We start from the raw sequence: 13,398 nt of genomic DNA on the forward strand, positions 1-13,398 counted from the left end.
AGTGTTGTTTACTTTTTTGCCCACAGGTCTAACCAGAAGGGTATCCATCTACCTTGACAGGAGTAAACAAGGTGATGTGTGTTTCTTTCCGTTTTCAATGAGCCTGCTCTACCACATTTGCTTTGATTCACATGTCAGTCAGTCTAGCATGAGACTAAATGCATGAAAGACATTGCTAATTGTGTATGTTGTCTAAAACTAAAACTGAGCACATGAGGTACTATATTGATTTCCCTATTTGGCAAAATACCAACACGCTATGACTGATTGACAACTTTAAACAATGGTGACAAATGCTGAAAACTGAATTTGATTGCATTTTCTTTCAGTTACTTTGATGACATGACATACATATCACTACAACTGATATTTTACCAACTAATGCTTTGGTTTCAACTTACCGCAGCTCAAATGCATTAAGCCAATGTGTGGTACATTTATTTCAGTTGTGCAAAACTCCCTCTCAGAATAGACTGTTCTTGTAAATATATTTTTGAAAATATAATGACGAAATGAACTCTAACACAAAGTAAGGCATGATAATTCCCATCACGGAGACATAATGTCTCATTGTTGCAAAACTACCTGCTGCTGAAATGTTATGGTTGAATACACAGGGAGAAATATGGTCCATTCCAATTTTATTTGTTCATGTTTACAATTTGACCTTGTCGGATGTTGACCTTTGCTGAGTGCAGCGATACTTAAAAATGTCTTGAGTGGATTTCTCTCAAAGTCTTCTGCTGGCATCTGGATAATATTTGTTTTGCTCTGCTGAAAATGAGAGATGATTTCCATATTAGAATTCCACAGAGTATATAATACATACTTCCATAAATCATCAAGTAATTATTAGGCCATTGACCAAGCAGCTTCCATATAGTTGGCCCCACGTGACACCACCTCCTTTGCTTCAAATTGCTTCCAACTAGTATTTTATGAAAACAGAAAGGAGTATTGGAAACACGCTGCTGCACGGTAGTGTTATATTGGTGCTGAGACACCCAATTTGTTTTCCTGTAGGGATCAGATTGCTGAACACAGGAGGAACCAGTGCAATTAAAGAGTCTGGTTGGCTGGTGAAGACTAAAGAGATATTCCTGTGCACTTCAGCTCATACATTAATATGCACAGGCTGTCACAGGAGAGAATGAGAGCGTTGGGCAAAAGTACATGCCAACATTTCATCGTTTTAGAGTGAGGCTTCTGCTGAAGCGCATCGTATATATAGTTAAAATTTGGCTATGCAGTTTCACAGTGTAGATTTATAACAATGATAACAGTGTATCATAAGGGAAATTAAGCAGAAACAGAGGACTCGTGAAAAACAGTGCAGATATTTATTTGTCACCTACATTTGTAAGTATTTTTATCACCTAGATTGGAATGAAATCCCACTTATAATTAAAAAACATATATTATGTAACCTTTAAATAGTTGGTCTGTTCCGAGAGACTAATTGGCTCCGATTTCAAAACATTATTTTTATAGGTTACACACTGTTCCTTCTATGACTTAAGTGAAATGAACCATTACAGTCACAGAGAGATAGAGATAGAGATAGAGATAGAGATAGAGATAGAGATAGAGGTAGAGGTAGAGGTAGAGATAGAGGTAGAGGTAGAGATAGAGATAAATCTAGATCTAGATCTATATCCTTTCTGCCTGCAATAGTTTGGATTCTTCTGTATTAAGGCCTATTCATATTCCCACATGCACACATTTAATGCACAAATTGTTACTGCACACAGAAAGCTGCGGAGATCATTATAGTCTGTTTAATCAATTGATGTAATTACATGCAAAGGTTTCCCTGGCAAAACATGGATTTGAGAATCCACCGAATGCATTTCTATGCTGCAGCTTTTCGGATCAATTTTGTAAGACAATTAACCACGTCATCCCATTATCTAGCTCCATTTGTTCCAGAGTCGCCATTGTTGCTTAATTAAACAGCAGTGTATTGGCATAAGGATAATTCGACATGGTAAAAACGATTATGTTCTTTGACTAGTAAGTACTGGCATTTTTAACCTTACATTTATCCTGCTGTTCAGTGGTACCCTTGCTTATGAAATTAATTAGTTCAAAGACTTGTTTTGAAACTTGATTTTTTTTGTAAATAGAGCAGTATTTTATATTTAAATTCGCTCGTCACTTGACTCAGATATTTCCCGACAATCCAAAAGACACTCTTGCAAACATTTGAAACTTAAAAAAGTGCAACGACTATCAAAGATGTTGTCTTGAAGAGTTGGATAAGGTCAATTCATTGGATATTTCAATGGGCATTGATTTAGAAGACGCATTATCCAGAAATTCCGGCAAATAGCGTTAGAATTAAGTAAACAAGCAGTTTACTGTTACTTAATTACTTCACCGTCGGTAGCAATCATAGATTGAACATTTTCGGCATCATTAGTAGCAATAATTTAAGTCTGATAAGGAGCAAGTAGTTTTGGAATGTTATCTGAACCAGCTTTACATAAAATATCCAAAATCACTTTTTAATCCAATAATAAATAATCCAAGAGTTGGTCGAACACAGCTCCTTATTTCTTCCTGAAACTTGAACTCTGAATATCATTATGCCACTTTAAATATTCTTTGTTACAGCTGGAGCATTCTGACCAAATAAAATTATATGTTTCGGTGATAATCTGGCCATCTACAGTACTATACTGTGTAATGTATGTTACCAACATAACTCAAAAAGTACATTATCAGCATAATTACAAACACATATTTTATGGCTGGCCACTTGTCTTTTAATTATTTTCAGGTCATTAAAGACCACTGTAAAGCTCCTGGTGTTTTCCAGAGTTTATTACAGTAATATAGAAATATCACTATAACGTGGAAGATTTCAGAGTTCAATACATCTGTTATTAAAAATAACTAAACCACATAAGTGGTAGTTACAGTTGCACTCAAAATGATTCTGTCTCATTGTGCAAACCCTAAACTATAAGTGAACTGGAAATCGACCAATCGGCTGACTGACTTGACCCCATGGAGTAACATTTTTAGTGGGATATAACGTTCTGATCCCAGAAAACCCCAAAATATTAGTTCACCTGGGACCATTATCCTCGAGGCAGTTAAAGGGATGCTCCCAGAAGCTGGTGTCTTGCCATATATTATATTCATAATTAAACTACGTCCCTCACAACCTGACCTCGATGAAGTGGAAGATAAATGGACGGAATATCAACCGGTTGCCCTCGGTCGTTCACTCCATGTATTTCAACATTGAATAATAATGACACTGGCAAAGTGTTACTTGTTCAGTACTATGCAATATTTTGCCCTCTGTTCACTTTAATGAAGCCATCAGGCCCTAATGCAGTTGATTCTTCTACATATCACTACTCTCTCCATGGCAGTGAAATGTCAGAGCATTTACATAAATAACGTCATCTAGTATTAGAGGCACATGTACGCTGGGAAAGTCCCTAATAATCCTAGAGAAGGCTTCCTGCTATAGCCCTGGAGGACATTTTCAAAGCAAACAGGATGAAAGAGAGAGGGGAGGGGGTGCGAAGGAGCAGGAAGTGTTAATGAGCTCTGGTGTTTGAAAGTGCAAGTCCATCAATGCAGAAAATGGTTCAGAATGAGAATAGAGCATACTGCTTTATCCACAGAAAAAAACAGAGATATTCATGCAAAAGGAATACATAAATGTATTTTAAATTTGGCATGATCTCCGCACACTGATGCAAGAACAAGATAATCCACCAAGATTGCTGTTATTATGGTTAACCTTTACTTTAAGTCCAAGATTCAACAAGAAAAGAGACTTCTGTCATTGTTACTGCTTTTGATAGCTTTAATTGGGGGTAAAATGTTTGATCTTGAGCAGCATAATGTTATAATGTCCATAAGAAAGCATGCTAAAACCATTCTGAACCTGAATAGACAGGAAACTTTACCCACAAATTTTGTTCACAGCTGTTTCTTAACTGCTTCACTCTCTTAAATTGCTAAAAATTGATTTTCTGTTTGAGTAACTAAATCCCTGTCAGACTCTCAAAGATGTTCTTTCCAAGTCAGATATTTCAATTTAGGAGGCTGAGTGATGTCCGTAATAGACAAAACCCAAGAGTCTGATTTGATACAGCATATTATTGAATGGTGACCCAATGAACTCCTGTGAAATGTTGTGATGGAATTAAGAGGTTGGACAGAAGTGTAAAGCCACCTGCGTGCAAAATGCCTTTTAATGGGAGCTGTGGAGCTGCAATGCTTTTGATTGGTTGGATTGTTTAGTCACGATGCAGGAGCAATTGAAACCCAAATAAATTAGCCAGGAATACCACTACAATGCAGAAGCTTTTGCTCCTATTTAGAGATAAATTGCATGTTGTTGTGTGGAGGAATTTCCCGCCCTTCATCTGTCTTGACTAGAGCCTGCAATCCTTCATCACAGAGATGTGAGCTTCAAAGGGAATGCCTTCTCTCGTTTCACTGCCTCTGAGTTGAACCAGCATCAAAAGTGCCCCCCATGCGACAGTCAATGGGCTGCTGACTGAGGACGCTTCTATGAGATGTTTTTTCTTTCCCCTCCTACCATGGAACCCTTCCTCCCCGTGCTTTGTTAACTGACGGTGTGATGCCTTAGCGAGCTAGATGATGTCACAGTGGAGGAATTGAATATGTCACATGGGGCCTGGGATTTCCTGACAGCACAAGGAAAGTAGAGCAAAACACAGAAAGGCTTGCTGCACAGATGCTCTACTTTAGTTTAATCACGACTCGGAAAGTAGGCTGAAGCTTTTAGACACGTGAGGGAGACCTTTTTCTCTTGTTGTGCCCTCATATTTGTTCCAGTGTGCTATAAATGTCAACATTAAATGTGCAGGGTTCATATACATTGCCTTATGAACGTAAGTAGCAGTAGCCCCCAAACTTTTCAACCTTTTGCCACATTTGAGGCTGCAAACATAAAGATGTGGGATGAAATGTATTGGGTATTTTAAACTTTTTTAACAAATAAAAACCTGAAGAGTGGGGCCTTCAATATTATTCATCCCTCTTGCATTAATATACTTTGTAGAGCCACCTTTTGCTGCAATTTCAGAATCAAATTGCTTGCGGAATGTCTATCAGTTTTGCCCATTCTTCCTTACAAAACAGCTCGATCCCAACGAGGTTGGGTAGAGAGCATTTGTGAATAGCAATCTTCAGCTTTGCTAGTAGATTCTCAATTGGATTCAGGTTTGGAATTTGACTTGGCCATTATAACCCCTGGATACGTTTATTTGGGAACCATTCCACATTATGGATTTGGCTTTGTGTTTTGGGTCCTGTTGGAAGATAAATCTGTCCCAATTGCGGGTTGTTTTCAGACTCCAAAAGGTTTTCTTCCAGAATAGGCCTGTATTTGGCTCCATTCATCTTCCCATCAATTTTTTTTTAAAATATCCAACAAATTACAATCCACTTCACGATTGTGTCCCATTTGTTGTTCATTCTAGACAAAAAGAAAAAAAAAATTATATTTTCACAAGGCACTGTACGTACTGATTGAAGAACTAACCGAAATAAAATGAGTCACAATAAGCACCAGTAAACACGGTCTTAAGGAGACAAAAAAAGAGTGGTTGCCATAGTATCCGTGCTACTGAGCAAAGCATGAGTCAAGCCCAATCTGGTTTTTACCTACCATTTTATTATCCCTAATGACCTCTTTCTCTGTCCTAATGCTGTAAATATATGAAAACCTTGAGCCATTCAATATTATACGAGCCTAACCAAACATCATGTCTGAAGCTTCTAAAATGAAATAAGTTGAATGAAAAAATATTAATTTGTTGGAAAGGTCATCCTTTTGGGTATCCGTTCATTATGAGCATCCTGCAAAGCAGGTGAGATTACCCACCAGCAGACCTAAAACCTGCTTTAACATTGTGGGGCCACTGGGAAGCATGAGTTTTGATTTGTTGAACAGATGCTTGCTGAATATTCAGCAAAGACACTAAATGCAAAAGATGAAGCTGTTAGTGTAACCCTAAATGGTGTTTTAGCACTGCTGGACTTTCTTCTCTCTTTGTGTTCTCCCTTAATTGCCATTTTTGCTTTTTGGAAGCACAGTAAGCTCGTTTTGGCATTTGCCAGTGGACTGTGTGACTGGTCAGTTGAAAAATGCAAAACATTGGTATTTTGGGTTTTATTCTTTAGTTCTTGTTACATAATTGACTTGCCGCCAAGCTTTTTTGGTGCATCTTGATAATACTGGGTTGGACCCTCATCAGAACCGCTGTAATCCTTCAAGGCATAGATTCAACATGCCATGATTGCATGGATTGCTGCATATTTCTTGGCTGCCCATCCATAAAGCATGTCACCTGATCCACTGTGTCCCAAATGTGCTCTATTCGATTGAATTCTGGTTTGAGTCCTATTAACTCATTGTCGCGTTTAAGACACCAATGTAACATGATTTACCACATGATGCTATAAGTAGCCATCAGGAGATGAGTATACTGTTGTTTTAAAGGGATGGTCATTGTCATTAGCAATACCCAGGTAGGGTGAGGCATTGCAACAATGTGTCATTGGTACTAAGTGACCCAAAGTGTGCTAAGAAAATATCCCCCACACCATTACACCACCACTAGAAAGCAGCCTGAAACCTTGATAAAATGCACGATGCATCCATGTGTTGACATCTAATTCTGACCCTAAAATCTTAATGTCCACCCATCAGACCAGTCAACATCTTCCATATTTTGTTAACCTGTGAATAACCTAATTCTAACTGACAATTGTAGAAGCCATTGTGGTCTTCAGCTGCTTAAGCAGACCTGCCAACTACTCTGGAATTTTAGGAGTTTACCCGGAAATGCAAGGCAAACCTCCCTATGCTCCGAAAATCCCCCAAAAATGTCACTTGCATTTTTTTAAGAAACCATTTCGGAAAAGTACCAAATTTCCATTTTAAATCCCTCTGAAATTCACATAATCGATACGGCTTCCTCCATCTTGATTCAACTGCACTGTAAACTGGAAGAATTCGGTAACACGAGTGCATTGTGAATCATCCAAGTTCCAAGTTCAGACGAAGGATTCGTCTTATTCGACATCAGCGCATATCGATTTTGCGTCAATTGCATCTACTCCGAAAATGGGTCAAGAAGTCTACTCCAGAAATGGGGTCGACAGAGATTGGCAGCTCTGATTAAGGTTTGAAATTATTGACTCCAAGTCAAAAGGAAGTGGATTTCTAGCACCATAAATGGCTGCTAATGTGTGAAATAAGTGCCCTCTAAAGTGTGGTTAAGTGTGGTTGAAGCTTCCTAATTTAGTCTTTACACTAATGAAGTTATGAAGATGTGCTCTAAACTAACTGTTGTGCTTTCTATAGGTGCAGGAATGGTTGTAGACTGGGAGCAAGAAACCGGTCTTCTTATGACATCTGGAGATGTTCGAGTTATTCGAATTTGGGACACTGACAGAGAAATGAAGGTCCAGGTGTGTAGTACTTCATCTTTCTGTATTAGACTGGATTGTTCATGAGCTGGCACGTGAATATATGGACAAAGGTAAATTTCTCAGTGAGCAAATGTAGTTTTCCATCACCTCCTTAGTTAATAATTGAATTATTGACTGCATGCTTTAAAAAATAGTGAATAGATACGGTTGTCATGTTCACTTACTTGCCTGTTCGTAAGTGTAGTTTCCTTCATTTAAGAACACTTTCTGTTAAGCATCGACAAATGCATGGGCCCTTTAGGAGGATACATTTTATTTTAGAGCATCATCATTTAAGAATAATAGTTGGGGACAAAGCCACTGGAGTATTGCACAGGTCACCTTTATTTAAATCAATATGGTGTTGATTAGCTCGCTCAGGTTAACTAAATGTTATCTGACGTAAATTGATTTGTTCAATATATTTTCCTTTAACCCTATTATTTCGTATGAATGTTATTCAGGACATTCCAACAGGAGCGGATAGCTGTGTGACCAGCCTGTCCTGCGATTCCCAGCGCTCACTCATTGTCGCCGGTTTGGGCGACGGCTCTGTTCGAGTTTTCGATAGAAGGATGGGTCCAAACGAATGGTAGCGTGCAGAATTTTTTAAAACTTGTCACCTTATTGAAGCCAAATAGTTGATTGCCTCGCCCTCGTCAGACTATTTGGAAAATCCTTTGCTGGTTCTACAAAGTTTGAAGCAACAAAGCATTTTACTCTGTTCTTCCTATTAATTCAATTGTCTTGCCTTCGTCCCTTTTTTATCGCCTTGTCATTATTTAAATACATTTATGAACACTCACTGCACTTTAATTTTACATTTACTCCTGTAGAGCACTACATAATTCACTTCTCTAATTTATATTTCTTAGTGCTATATATCTTGCCTCAGGGTGACCCTGATGACAGTGAGCCCCCTCCACCCATAAGTTGGTTCAACATCATTTTCATTTCATGCCCCAGGGGAAGAAACAAAGTAGTTAAAACATGAAGTGCTTCGTTAATCTTATACTTTTAATTTTATCGACCAGCTCAAGGAAGGGCTGTATTGCTCCACGTGTACACTGAAAGAAAATTGAGGAACTGTTGACTGTGAAGTTCTCCGTTACTAAGTTAAATTTTTAATTCCGATCGTCTTCCCAAACAACGTTTTTTTAGGTTTAAAAAGGGAAAGTGTAAACAAGTCCTGCCTTATTTTTCTTCCGTTGATACCACATTGCCACCTGGTGTTGACCATGATTGCAGTTTCTTTTCCTTTAAAACAAACCATATTAGTTTAAGTCCTGCAACTCTGAGACAAGTGCAATTCCAATTACGGTGGTACATTGCCTTAAATATGAATAAAACACAATATAATGATGCATGTTTAAGCTAGAATTAATTGCATTAATTGTAAAATTCAAAGTTAATAATTAATTCTATAACTTTCAAGTTTATCACTGAATATCAAATGTTTAGTCTTTTGAGTGTATTCAATTCAATATAGGCTAAACATGATTTGCCAATCATTGTATTATTATTTTTATTTATGTTTAAATCATTGGCCGAATATAATTTGAACTGGGTTGTTGCACATGCTGTGAAAATTAAACTTATCACTATATTGGTTTAACTTATAATTTGAAGGTGTTGATATGCAGTACAGTGCTAACTCATTTTCTGCATTTGCAAATGACAAAACTCCAATACTGTTGACATTGACTCTTTCTGATATGTTATTACTTACCTATCATTATAATGAGATGGCATTAAAGCACTTCTTTTCCCTCAATGAATATGAATGGTTATAGTGGAGATTTAGCGACATATATTGGATTCATTGAGTATATTTTGGGCATTACATGTTTCTGAAAATTTTAGTGATTATATTACATTATGTAGAGTACAGCTAATGCTTTTCTGATTGGTTGTAAAATGTCACCAGACCGATTTGTATGTTTCCACAGTCGCATCATGACCTACAGAGAGCACGGAGCCTGGGTCGTCAAAGCTCACCTACAGAAAGAAACTGACGGTCGTATAATCAGTGTTAGGTGTGCATTTTTTCTTTGCTGCTCCTCGACACCAAGCAGGGCTTCTTTTCTGTGCTCACTGTTATTGTTTGAATCCTCCTTTGCCAGTGTCAATGGAGACGTTCGATTCTTTGAGCCCCGCACACCAGACTCTGTTAACGTGTTGCAAACTGTGAAGGGGTTAACAGCGTTGGACATTCACCCCCAGGCTAACCTGTTTGCCTGGTGAGTATCAATCATGTACATTTAGTGTATGAATCCTGTCAAGCCTGGCCAAACTTAAAAAAAAATGTATGGCATCCTTGACCTTGGATAGGATTTTTGTACACTATGATCAACATTTTGCCTTTCCTTGAGAAGTAGCCATTTTAAGGAGGCTGAGCATATTTTTATTTTCACAGAGAGGACCTCAAATACACAAATGTGCCATTTGCAAACTTTGATAAACACCAACAATTTACTCTCGGGAAGAAATAGAAAACAATTGGGCTATTTTTACCCTAAATTGCAGAAATGAGAAAATTAACTGATTCACTCCCATTGAAAAAGATAAACATGCCATTTTAACTGGGATAGCTGGCATAAAGTTATCCATTAGGACAGGGTTGAGCCTCTCTCAACCCAAATGGACTGAACATCTATAGCCGTCATGGCCAGTGATATAACCTATTAAAGGGCACTTTTTGTGTTTTTTAAATTTTGGCTATCTGGCTCTGCTTTTTCTGCAAATGTGTCAAACTAGATCTGCATTGAAATCATCAATGATGGCATGTGAGATTGACGTGTTTGTGTGTGTGTCTGTCTGCAGCGGATCAATGAACCAGTTAATCGCTGTGTACAACGCTAATGGTGACGTGATCAGCAACATCAAATACTACGACGGCTTCATGGGACAAAGGATTGGGGCCATCAGCTGTTTAGCCTTCCATCCCCACTGGGTAACTACAAGTTTACATCCACTTCATTAGTATCATGTTTGAATGTACTTAAGAAAATGTCAAGTGTTTTGAGTCAACAGGTGCATTTGCAGCTGCTGTTTATTCAGTCATGTCATCAAGCTCTATTCATCTTTTTCATTATTTTCAGTACTGTTTTCTAACTTTCATATAGCTACTGATGGTCTTTTTCTTTTCTCTTCAGCCTCATCTAGCAGTGGGTAGCAATGACTACTACATGTCAATCTACTCGGCTGAGAAGCGGCTCAGATAACACGCCAGCATCCATCACCAAATCCCTTATCCCCTCACTACCTAAATACCCGGCCACTCTGTTTTCAGAGAACTTGACCCAGTGTGTACATCATCTTGTACATATGCAATCCCCACCTGAATGTTCCAGTTAAGGCTGCTGACAAACATGTTCTTATTATTATCCTTGTCTATTCTTATTGTAAAGCTAACGATTGTAGACTTGGCTGTGTTGAAGAGCGTGTATATTTAAATAGAGATGAAAAGAAGTTGTATTTTATAGAAGCGGAAGCCGCCAATCTTCCTCGCCTCGCAGCGAGCGAACGCCACTACCTGCATCACCTTTGAACCCCACCCTGAGGCCAAGGGGTCACACAGACGACACGCATGTATGGTGAAACTACTACTAGGACTCCTGAAACCCTTCACACCTATTTTACAGCAGTTTCACCACTTGGAAGGATGGAGGTGATATACTCATTTTTGTCTAATTTAGAAAGATGTTTAACTGTGGGTTCCCCATAGCGTTGCAGCTCACCTTGAAATTATGAAAAGCTCCTTATTTGTCTTGGCCTTTGTGCTAGTTCATGTTAGCATTGTTGAGTTTTTTTGTTGTTGTTTGTTGATTATTTTTACATTCAAACAGACATGGCAAAGAAGTCTGATCAAGATAGAAATGTAATAATAATTCTCTCCAAATCTCCCAAAAAAAGAATCAAAATCTCTTAACGTGGTCACTAAGACCAATAGTTGTGTCAGCGACTGTCATGTGGCTGACATCACGTTTTTGGACTCTTCCTTTTCCTTTTTCTGTTCTTTTTTCTTTTAAGCCAACTATTGAATTCCCAAACCTCACTCAGGTACCTTCACAGCCTCAGTTCAATTGAAGAGCAACCACGCTTGGTGGAAAAAGCATCGCCACCAATGTGCCTCTTCACATTTCATTTTATTATTTTATATTATGTTATTTGATCATTTTTGGCAATGCTGTTTTGATTCCATATGTATAATTTCCCGTGCCTTGTTCCGGGTGAGTGAAAAAGAAATGTGAAGGCCTTAGTTACACACCCAAACACACACACATACACACACACACTTGCACTTAAATGGCTGCCTCTCCTCCTCTTTCCAATCCCACCTTCAACTCTTGGCTTGAGCCTTAGAGGGGATGGGACCTGTTGACTACAGGTGAACCCTCCAGCCACATAACTCGTTCCCTCTGTGCACCAGCGTGACACACCCTCAGCCACTGTTGATCTGGCACAACACAACACCAGTCCTCGCAATGTTCTTGCGTCAAGTTTTAAGTTTTTACTTCAGCAACCAAGAGACTTAAAGTCATGTGAAAGGAACTTTAAAATCAATCAGGTTTGTCTCTGTGACTTCTACCTGTGTTGTTCTCTGGTTTATGAAACACAAGGTGAATAAACCAAATACATCATTGGATCTTGCTCCTTTCGTAATGTCTTTCACAATGTCATCTCTAAACATGATATTCCTTGGGGGTTCTGGTCTAACCTCATCTGGCAGCCATGACCAAAGATAAAGGACCTTGAAACTAATCCCTAATGCAATTTCTCCCTTATTTTAAACATCTCCATCATAATAACTGCAGCAAAACCTCTATTGATGTAATATTATTTGAATTTCTTGTCATTTGAGACTTAACCATGCAGTACAACAGTTCCCTTCTGGGTACTCTTCTTCATTGTCATGTCATAGATTTTATTTCACTAATTTGTATAGTTTCCTGGCATTTTTTTTAATCCAGTACTTTATATCAATACTTCTTCACTTGTGAAATTAAATTCACAAACACTCGGAAAAATCCTCACATTCTAGCCTGTATTTTATAGGCCTACAGTTTATTGATTCTCATGGGAACATGAACTGATGTCCTTTTAGCATTCAGTGTTGCAAAATTCTACTGAACCCACAAAAAAAACATCCAAAACTAACTCTTTTAGTTCCGACACTTGCACGAGGCCCTTCTCCCTTTCCTCAAACATGTCAGCTTCTAGAAATCTCTGTTATAAAACCATCTTTACTGGCTGCTTCCATACCTGGACAGGTATGTCATGTCAGTTTATCCATTTTTTCTTTCTCTTTATTGACATTTTAACTTCTTCAAGTGAAAGCGACTCCTTTGTTGTCAAATGCATCTGCTATTCTTTCTTCCCACTCATTTTCCTCCTTTAAATCCTCAAGGTAATCTTTCTATCAATCCAGCAAACCATAAAAGGAAGGAAACACATTTGATAGTTCTCATGGTATATTTGCAAGTGTGCAAATGTTTTGCCACTTTGAAAGAAGTTTCATTGTTCTATTTTCATGACAACAGAGTAATCCTTATGAGGACACCAAGTGTATACTTACTCGGTATAAAATAATGTATGCCGTCCAAAAACACTCATTTACTTTGTTTTAGCTGAAGGAAAACAGTTGAAGGATTCAAATGTGCAGACAAATAAATAGGTAATAATTTAATTAATAAGTGTGTTGCTGAAATATATATATATAAAACATACATACATATAGATGCACATGTATACATATAGTTGGTCTTAACATTCAGGCCATTAAAGTAGTGAGAGAGAAGAAAAAAAGTATTTCAGGGACATTCCAGACTCTTTCATGTTTTTTTTTTATTTAACATATTTTTTTCTCCTAGTTTTATTATTATTATTATTATTATTTTGACTTAGTAAATTTAGTACAAATGC

The 13,398-nt window shown here is 37.9% G+C and overlaps 1 protein-coding gene across 3 annotated transcripts in view; it reads left to right on the forward strand.

Annotated features, from left to right (window-relative positions):
- The window catches only part of rptor (regulatory associated protein of MTOR, complex 1), a 71,574-nt gene extending 58,407 nt beyond the window's left edge, over positions 1 to 13,167 (forward strand). For all 3 annotated transcript variants that reach the window (XM_077718354.1, XM_077718353.1, XM_077718352.1), the window contains 7 exons: positions 27 to 71; positions 7,367 to 7,473; positions 7,938 to 8,065; positions 9,423 to 9,509; positions 9,597 to 9,713; positions 10,297 to 10,426; positions 10,629 to 13,167. In XM_077718354.1, coding sequence (XP_077574480.1) covers positions 27 to 71; positions 7,367 to 7,473; positions 7,938 to 8,065; positions 9,423 to 9,509; positions 9,597 to 9,713; positions 10,297 to 10,426; positions 10,629 to 10,697 — 683 coding nt within the window. In that variant the 3' untranslated portion in view covers positions 10,698 to 13,167. The remainder of the gene's footprint in view (positions 1 to 26; positions 72 to 7,366; positions 7,474 to 7,937; positions 8,066 to 9,422; positions 9,510 to 9,596; positions 9,714 to 10,296; positions 10,427 to 10,628) is intronic.
- The last annotated feature ends 231 nt before the right edge of the window (positions 13,168 to 13,398 follow it).

Source organism: Stigmatopora nigra, chromosome 6 (assembly GCF_051989575.1).
Source record: "Stigmatopora nigra isolate UIUO_SnigA chromosome 6, RoL_Snig_1.1, whole genome shotgun sequence".
Lineage (NCBI taxonomy): Eukaryota > Metazoa > Chordata > Actinopteri > Syngnathiformes > Syngnathidae > Stigmatopora > Stigmatopora nigra.